This window comes from Esox lucius, chromosome 18 (genome assembly GCF_011004845.1).
Source record: "Esox lucius isolate fEsoLuc1 chromosome 18, fEsoLuc1.pri, whole genome shotgun sequence".
NCBI lineage: Eukaryota > Metazoa > Chordata > Actinopteri > Esociformes > Esocidae > Esox > Esox lucius.
The window spans coordinates 6,963,837-6,973,338 of record NC_047586.1 but is presented as its reverse complement, the minus strand read 5'-3'; the positions used below and the strand labels follow the sequence as shown (position 1 = coordinate 6,973,338).

Here is a 9,502-nt window from a genome sequence, read left to right as displayed (position 1 = left end):
TCTACCTCGGAAACTCGTTGCTGCTATCCCCGCATTTCAGTTGTAGACTACTTTACACCTCCAACTTGCTCGATTGCAGTCAGAATTGACATTTACACTTGCATTTGCCTCATCGCACAACTATTAATTCCACTTCCACACACATATACTTAATACTTGTACATTTGTAAATTTTGCCTTCATTGCTAATTAAAAATTGACATTTTGGACTGTATTAGTCTTCATTGCACATCTACACATTACACTTAAACATTTTACCTACTTGTACATTCCCTGCCCTCTTCTATTTGCGCTTCTGGTTAGATGCTAACTGCATTTCGTTGTACTGTACACGTACTGTTAAATGACAGCAAAGTTTAATCCAATCTAATCTAAAAAAAATAGAAAGGTTACATTATCATTTTGGAGAAAGTTAGATTTTTTTAGAGACTGCTCAAAGTTTAACTTCAGTTGCATTTCTGGGTTCTCATTTCCAATTCAGAGGGTCTGTAATTCCGTTAGTACAGGGTCATTCTTTTTTGTACAAACCAAAGAACATCTAGAATTATTTTTTTTAAATACAGGCAGGGCCACTAAACATTAAATAATATCGCATATAACTACTTTTCATACTGTCATTTCTGTAATAACAAAAAATATGTTGCCATAATTGTTTTTGTAAACTAAGTATTATCTAAACTCCACTGGATAGGCAATTTGAAAAATCCGCGACCCGGAAGTATTTCTTTTATTCATGTGTGTTGCTTTATGCTTACAATGACAACATTGCGAGCTTTCACGTGTGATGATTTATTCAAATTCAACAACATGTAAGTTTTTTTTTGTTCCATATATCCATATGTTTTGGTGGACAATATCGATTGGATTCCGATTGTTGGTTGTATCAAGTATAACTAGCTAACTACTGGTTACAGTAGCTAACAAACTGAGTGCTAGCCATAAATTCCTGTCTTTGGCCAATGCCATGCATAGTGAGATGCGTCTAGGTAGACAGCTTAATATATTAAACTCAGTTGACATAAGAGACATTATGTAGTGTATGAGTAGCTGACTAGGAGTTAACTAAGCTTCTTTCAAAATGCGTTAAGCTACGTTAGCTGGCTTGACAGAGACTAGCTAGTTAACGTCGTTACTTCAGTGGATCAAAATTATTTTTGGAAGCCCTTATTACATCAGCAGTTCTAACCAATTATTTATACAGATACCCGTCAAGTCCACGGTGCAGTAAACGGAATCCTGATAGCCCTCACCGGGCATTTTATCGAATGCACGAATCCTCTAAATACATTTCTCTCTCTCAACAGCAACCTGGATCCATTGACAGAGACTGTATCCTTTCACATACAGCTACTCAGAAAAAAAAAATCCTAGCATTGTAATATAAATAGCACACTGCCGTCAATCTGCCTTTATGAATAGCCTCTGTCTGGTTCAGGAGAACACAAGCTGTCCTTAACTTTCTGTTAAAGTATGGAATCCCATTTTACCTTCAGTACCTGGCCCACTGGCCTGAATATTTCATAGTTGCAGAAGCCCCTGGTGGAGAATTGATGGGTTACAGTGAGTAGGCTCTAATATGTCATACTTTTCTATATGATTTAATGAAATAAAATACACATGCGTACATAAACAGCTATGGCATATAACCCTGACTACGGCTAGCCTCAAAGTAACACGCCTGACTCTCGTTCCCCGCAGTCATGGGTAAGGCAGAGGGATCAGTGGCGCGGGAAGAGTGGCACGGACATGTCACGGCTCTCTCGGTTGCCCCGGAGTTCAGACGACTGGGGCTGGCAGCCAAGCTCATGGAGATGCTGGAAGAGATCTCGGAAAGGTGAGGCCTGACTTCTGGTGCTTTGGGGTCGTTCGGCATTCACATCATTTTCTTGTTTTTGTAATGAAAAGAGTACGCCTCTGGTGTGGTGTGTGGGCAGACCTTGCCACCCTTCAGCCATACAGTTGTATGCTCTCCATGGTACCACTGCAGAAATTATATCCTGTAATGACATGGTCAATGCATTTCTAGATAGTGACTGTGAAGTCCTAGGTGTTCTCCCTAGAGGTCTCTGTTAATGACCCAGGCCCCCCGGTCAAGTCTGGCCTGTAGTGTTTTCCTAGTAGTCAGATGAGGTCTGTACAGTCCCTGCCATTGGTGCCTTCTACTTTAGTCTCTTGCCTGTAGCTAGGGATGAGCGAATTGCAGGTGTGTTCTGACTTGCTGAAAGTGGGGCCACAGGGAGGACCTTGCAGAAGTTCCAGAGTGCAACAGTAAAGTGTTTTCACTGTGTCACACTGGTTATTTGTGAAGTGTTTCGAGTCCCTCTACTTTACATTAATCAAGCTTAAAGACACTTTACATTATTTTAAGCTACTTAAGCCTTACTAATCTGTCATGCCTCACCATTGTTTAGGAAGGGCGGCTTCTTCGTGGATTTGTTTGTGCGAGTTTCTAATCAAGTGGCAGTGAACATGTACAAACAACTGGGCTACAGTGTTTACAGGACTGTGATAGAGTACTACTCTGCAAGCAACGGTGAACCGGATGAAGACGCATACGGTAAGATGAAACCCTTCAAATCCATGTTGACAGTAAGTAATTCAATCATTGTGCATACATACTCATTATTTTTCCAATCGACAGACATGAGAAAAGCCTTGTCGAGAGACACAGAGAAGAAGTCCATCATTCCTCTACCACATCCTGTCAGACCAGAAGATATAGAATAACAGTAGACAGTGGCTCTCTGACACTTCAGACAACAACATTTCTATTAACTCAGTCGGCTTTGGAAAAGTAAAAATATTTTTAGGGTGTGATATGTGAAAGGTTACAGAATATTGTACACAACTGACCTATCCAACAATGGAATTCATTGTGAAAACTAGGATTTTTTTTTTTTATGCCAATGAGTCAGAGAGTCACTGTTTACTTTTGAGATATTAAATAAAAAAATTGCTATTTCAATAAATGGTATCAGCTTACATGAACAACCCAGGGTAATGATATCTGCTGCTTTGATAAGTTCAATGGCTGAAATGTTTTCCAATAAACACTTTGGATATCAGCAGGTGTTTTTGTAAGTATTGTATTTACAATGTCATTGCATCAGGAAGCAAACAAAGACATGAAATTCACATTAACAAATACATTTTTTTTTTCTTGTGTAAAAAATACATTTCACCAACGAGATCCCCAACCTTTCATTATTGTGACATGAATAAAAAGAAAGTTATCCAGGCAAGTTAATCTTTGACTACATCTTTTTTGCTCTTTTTGGGCTCTTTCTCATCACTGTCACTCTCACTACTACTGCTGCTACCACTAGTACTGCTGCTACTACTACTGCCACTACTACTGCTGCTGCTGCTGCTGCTTTCATTGGAATCATCTCTGTCATCGTAGCTGCTCTCCTTAGGGTCTTTTTCAGGCACAGACTGGCTGAGCACAGGCTTATCTGGTGATGCCAGGTCTTCTGACATTTCTTTGTCTCTACTGCTCTCCCCTCTCCCATTTTCTTCTCCGCCCATTTCTTCATCTCCGTCCACTCTTTTTTTGTCTTCTTGATCCATTTCATTGACCCTTCCTCTCTCCAATTCATCTCTGTCCACTTCTCCATTGTTGTCTTCCTTCTCATCTTCCTCGTCATCGTCCTCCTCCTCTTCTTCTTCTTTGTCCTCTTGGTGTTGCTGTCTCTTCCACATCTTGGCCATGGCGAGCAGTTTGAGGTTAGGCTGGTTGGCAGCGTCCTCTGGGAAGATGTAGTCGTAGTACTCCTCCCACCCTGCATCCGACTGATGGATGAAGAGTCCATTATCAATCACTGAACCGCTAATCAACATGTTGAATTAACACCACCAGAAAGTAACAACACTTACCCCGTCCTCTGCTGTGAGCTTCCTCCTCTTCTTCACCTTCTCCGGCAGCAGCTTCTTCACTCTCTCCCTTGTTGTTTCCGAGCCAAACTCCAGCTCAAACTCCTTCCAGGACTCCAACAGCATCAGGCGCTCCTCCTTCTCCTCACAGCTCCTCAGACCCTTGTTGGCCTCCTCAAAGATCGCCCTGCACTTCTGCAGCTGGTCCGTACTGTCAATCGACAGCTCAAACTGGGCGTAACTGATCCAGACCTGTAGGAAACAGACATTTTGTAAATTGGTCGTCAAGTGATGACCTTGACTGAGTCAGAGAGTCAGTCCCCCATTGGACCTCAGCTGGGAGGACAGTCAGTTCAGAATGAAAAGGCTCAGTTCACACCTTGACATGCTGTGTACGCTGCAGCAGTCTCTGGTAGAGGCCTCTGGTGTTGTCATACTCTTCTTGTTCAATCTCAAAGTCAATATACGACTTCCACAGCACCTAAGAACACCACGTTGGGGATAAGAGGAACATTTTGAGGATAAGAGGAACATCCCCCCCCAAAAATATTTTTTTATGTCTTCAGTAAATGTTAGAACACTGGAAACAGAACGTCAACACGGAGTACAACATTTTTTTGCCTGACCTCCGGCATATCCAGTCGCGGCTGTCCAATAGCCAGCTCAAATATGGCCCGAGCCCTCTCCGTGTCTCCCAGGATGGTCTCGAGCTCGGAGAACTTGATCCAGGTGGTACAGTTCTCCGGCGCAAACTCCAAATACTTCTCATAAAGCTTCCTGCATCGGTCAAACTCCCGAAGCTGCAGCTCCAGTTCAATGTAGCCTTTGAACAGCTTGTTCTTTGGACATTTACCTATAGCTGTGCCCTGGGGAGAGGGAGAAGGCCGAGTTAGAGAAAACATGACAGTTTCTTTAATTAACATATATACATACACACACACACACACACACACACACACACACACACATCAATAAGTAGGGAACTTACCAAGCCCCGCCTGGCCGCTTGCAGGTTCTTCTGGCGGATTTCAAACTGGGCGTAAAGTAACCACATCTTGGCAAATGTGAACTAAGGGAAATTAGAGTAGTAAACATAATGATTTGTTCATGAAGTACATTTCATGCCAAAAGAAAATGCTTAAAATGTTCCATTTGAGAAAATAGGTACCATTGATTGACTGCCAAAATACCTTTTTATGAGGGATGAGATCTAGACAGGCCTGGTACACCTGTCTTGTTCTCTCTGGGTCCTGCCAGTCAACAAAATAAGCAGTGAAATCCCCAGGCACACACAAAACATCATAGTAAGCATCGTACATTGTACACATTGGATTGCAAAAGTATTCACCCCCGCCCTTGACCTTCACACGTGGTGGCATTTCACAGTGCGATTGAAATAGATTTAACTGTGGTTCTGTGTCAACGTTAAAAAAAACAAGCCTACTCAAAAAAACTGCATTTTTCTTAAAATTGGTTATGGAAAAACAGACATTTTCCACATGTATTCTATATGCAACAAGTCAATAAGTTAATACTAGATTTCAAAGAGACTTTTGGCCCAGATACAAAGCATCAAGTTTGGGCCAAATCCAAAACCTCGTATTACTGAGTAACTGCCTGCTTATTTTCAAGAATAGTCATGGCTGCTTGAGACTGGGGAACTTTTCACAGAAACCTAATGCAGATGAACACAAGCTAAAACCTAGGAAAAAAACCTGCTTCAGTCTGCTTTACATCAGACCTGGGAAAATGGAACAAAGGAAAAAAACTATTATAACAAAAACAAGACCTAATCTACAGTGGAGTTGCTTACCAAGAACATATTGGATGTTTTAGTGGCCTGGTTACTGAATTTACTTAAATCAGTTTTAAAATCTAAAGTTCTATATAAATTAAACTACATTAATGTTATTCTTGTAATTATAAAAACTGTATTTCATGACAAATACTATAACATTTTAAATTGCACTTGTTAACGCAACACAATGTGAAAACGTCCCCCAATGCAACGCACTATAACCATGCTTCAAATACAAGACGGCGAGCTCACCTTAACCTCCAGTTCTTCATACAGAGCATAGTTTATCCACAGGTAAATGTATCTTCTCCAATGCCTCTTCTCCTGTATAGGAGGGATGTTGGCGATGGCTCTTTCATACACTTCTCTGGCAGTGTCAGGGTCAGCATCACTCTCCACCAGGCGAAGATAGTCAAACCATGCATCATAATTGTGTGGGTTTGCCTACGGAGGAAACAATATAGTCCCGTAAGAACTCTGCAACTTAACTGGTCACAAACAACCTGAATGAATGGGCTTTTGAACAGTCAATTTCTGAAAGCGAAAAATGTTTTCATTGCAGGACAGAAAGGTAGAAGGAAAATCTTTACTGAATTACAGAAGGATATCATTTAATTCTCCACACCAGCACATACACAAGCATCCCTGGTGTTTACCTAAACCTGTCTAATGTATTTTATTCATTCCAAAGCACACTTCCTTCAGACACCTGCCATGACTTGATGTGTAAAATCTCAGTGCTATAAGTTACTGAGATAATTGAAAGAAGACCGGAACTCAAAAGATCCAATGACATTTCAAAGATTCAAACTACATGTTTTTTTTAAATTGCTTGATTGTCCACGTTAATCGTATTTTTTATATAATTTTTGAATCCATAACGAACGCCAATGGTGGAATTTAGATACAGCGTTATGACTTCAGTGCTATGGTGCTCAACATGGTTCAAATAAATAAAACAATCCAACTAGTTTATTTAAATTGCTGAACACAGAATGAGTAAGTGACAATGGGCTCACATGGGGCCATATTATTTAATCACCTCACCAACTCCCACTCTGATGGCTACAACTGCAAGACCTATAAACGCTGTTTCACAAGTGTCTCTTTCAAAAATATAAGTGACTATCACAGTATTATAGAACAACATTTTTAACCATTAAATTGTTAGAATGTGACTTTTGCATGGAAATCCTAGCGAATACATTCATACGTTTAACTAAATTTACCTTGACTTCTTCCTCATACTGAAATCTTCTCTTGCTGACAATGACGTCTTCAATTCCCCTCCGGTCACCAAATTTCTTCTCAAACACCGTGTAGAATTTAAAGAGCTCCTGAGCCTGCTGCTTGGGGATTCTGTCCAGGGCGTATTTGTAGATGACTCTAACCCTCTCAAACTAAAAGAGAAAGCAGGAGAAAAGTTGTTGTGTCCCGTTGACCATGGATAGAAAACATTTCAGAATTGTGAGAATAAAGGGAGCACAGTGGCATGCATTAGACTTACGTACCTCTTTTTGTTTCTCCTCAAATCTGGCAAATGCCACAAAGAGGTTCTCGTCAACATGCTCCTCACCAAAGAACTCCACTGCCCTTTCAAAGACCTTTCTCCCGTGGGCTATGTAGCCATGCTTCTCTTCAAAGCGGGCATACTTGATCCAGTTCTTCACGTCAGGGTGAACAATAACAAGTACACTGTAGTTAAGGACCTTTAAAACAGAGATGCACTCTACAGGCAGGAGGACAGCATACAGATAATACCATCACAAATGAATTCACCTGTTAATAACACCCATCTATAGCAACAATAACTACTTTGCCAAACATGCACGGTTTGCACACTGTCGCTATTATATTTCTCTACTTTCAACCATCAATACAAGTTCAGCATCTGTATATTGGTTCTAACATTGACAACAACACAACCACTTCCTGCCGAAAGGATATATCTCTCATAGATGGAGCGGGCCTTGTCGATCTCCTTGTAACGCAGCTCAAAGTTGATGTACGAGTGCCACGCTTGTTCTTCCGGCTCCCACTCTGTCCAGCGCTCAAAGACTTGTCGGCAGCCAGCAATGTTGCCAAGCATTTCCTCCATGTAACTGTACTTATACCTGAATAAGAGGTAAAGAAGTGCTCAAATGACTGATAAAATGTTACATATTGGTAAGAGACATTGCATAAGCATTTTCTTAGAGGTCCTTGAGAAGTAAAACAAGTGTGACCACAGTCACATTTCAATCTCAAAATGTTTAATCAAACGCATGATCCAAACCAGATACAGTCGGTTTTCAAGAGGCAAAGTTGTTTCCGTACCAGAACTGGTTAACGCGAGGCAGGATGGTGATGGCTCTGTCCCAGATGTTGCGAGCGTGGTTCACCTGCCGATTCTTCATCTCCATCTCGGCATATTTCAACCACAGGGCAATGTTCCGGTGGTCTACATCCAGAGCACGCTCGTAGATGGAGCGAGCCCTGCAGGGGACCAAATGTGACAGCGATTAAGTTCTGGGAAGTATTAAAGTCCAAGTACAACATTCACATCAGACTCCATATATTTGGAGCACAATAACCAGCTTCAAAAGGAGAATAGTTTCTCAGGGTTTTTTAAGGTTATACAAGAGTTTTGGGTTATATGTTTACAGAAAGGGTAACTTTAAGACTTTTATCAAATCACTTTAAGGGTCATGAGGTTTTGAAAAGAGCTTGCCATATACAAACACAAAAAGACAATGAGAAGCCTTAGCCCACCTCTGAACTTCTTTCAGGCTCTCCTCCCATTGTGCGTATTTTATCCAGTTGCTGATAACAGTTCGATTCTTTCTGATGTTGTCTTCAAATCCCTAAGAGAATGAGTGGAGTCCAGCGGGCATTTTATTACATCAATGTATCAACTGTGCACATCACACTGGCAGGATCTCAGATTGACATTTTATGAGTGAGGTCTTCACTTTCATGTGCGGTCATACCTTCCTCTTCTTCAACTTGTAATCGTTCAACTCTTCTTCATCGGTGATCTTCTGTTTAGGCGGCGGTGGCAAAAGCTCGAGCTCCCTCTCCTTTGCCTCTCTAAGCAACTGTTCAGCTGTGATTTGTACCTCCGCTGGAGCTTTGTTTTTCACCTGCACAGAACCAATAAAGACGTTGTTTAAGAAGTAGATAAACCAACTGACTGGGAGCAATATTAGTTATTGAGTTCAAAATGTAAACAGTTCGTTTATTTAGTTGCCATAGTTAACGAATTACGTATCTATATAGCTAACCCTTCCTCTTAGCCACGACTGGGATACATTTCGATTTAATAGCTAAGCTACGTTATCTGGCTAAACAGCTAGCCAATCAGTCAACTACTAAGCTGTAATACGTCAAAGTAGCAAGAAGTCGTTGTATTTATGTTACTCAATTTGTACCAAAACTAATGAAAACGTGTTGTTTTAGCTAGCTAACTGGCTATACCATACAACACAATATCTTACTAGTTAGCCACATATAACATTTTTTTTGCCTGTATAAGCTAACTAGCTATCTAGCTATTTAGACATTATCTTTACCTTCGCCACTTTAGGTATCCTCTGTTTCCCTGCCGCAGTGGATGCCATTTTGGTGGGTTGTAGGACAGAGTCAAAGAAAAGCAGTAAGTGTAAATGACTCAATGAAACACGACGAACAGATACAAATTTTGAATACTTTTCACAACGCGCAAAGTGTCTCCGCCATGACACTTTCAAAGTGTGTGCCTCGAACGTAACTCCAAACGTAACCTATGAACTGTAACCCTTCACACCAAGACGTCATCGAGCGTTCCGTTTCTATAGTTACAACATCAGCTGA

The 9,502-nt window shown here is 41.0% G+C and overlaps 2 protein-coding genes across 2 annotated transcripts; one reads left to right on the top strand and one right to left on the bottom strand.

Moving 5' to 3' along the window:
• Positions 1 to 729: 729 nt before the first annotated feature.
• naa20 (N-alpha-acetyltransferase 20, NatB catalytic subunit) lies at positions 730 to 3,064 on the top strand. The gene is made up of 6 exons (NM_001311041.1): positions 730 to 809; positions 1,305 to 1,329; positions 1,470 to 1,560; positions 1,699 to 1,834; positions 2,412 to 2,557; positions 2,642 to 3,064. The coding sequence occupies exons 1-6, from the start codon at positions 748 to 750 to the stop codon at positions 2,725 to 2,727; spliced, it is 546 nt and encodes a 181-aa protein (NP_001297970.1). The 5' UTR covers positions 730 to 747; the 3' UTR covers positions 2,728 to 3,064.
• Positions 3,065 to 3,070: 6 nt separating this feature from the next.
• crnkl1 (crooked neck pre-mRNA splicing factor 1) lies at positions 3,071 to 9,394 on the bottom strand. Its single transcript, XM_010882753.5, has 14 exons — positions 9,223 to 9,394; positions 8,641 to 8,793; positions 8,423 to 8,514; positions 7,988 to 8,146; positions 7,619 to 7,785; positions 7,183 to 7,361; positions 6,901 to 7,071; positions 5,924 to 6,115; positions 5,064 to 5,123; positions 4,862 to 4,942; positions 4,500 to 4,739; positions 4,253 to 4,354; positions 3,877 to 4,125; positions 3,071 to 3,792 (listed from the first exon to the last, which is right to left on the bottom strand). Exons 1-14 carry the CDS (start codon positions 9,268 to 9,270, stop codon positions 3,244 to 3,246), a joined length of 2,442 nt encoding a protein of 813 aa, XP_010881055.3. The 5' UTR covers positions 9,271 to 9,394; the 3' UTR covers positions 3,071 to 3,243.
• Positions 9,395 to 9,502: the final 108 nt, after the last annotated feature.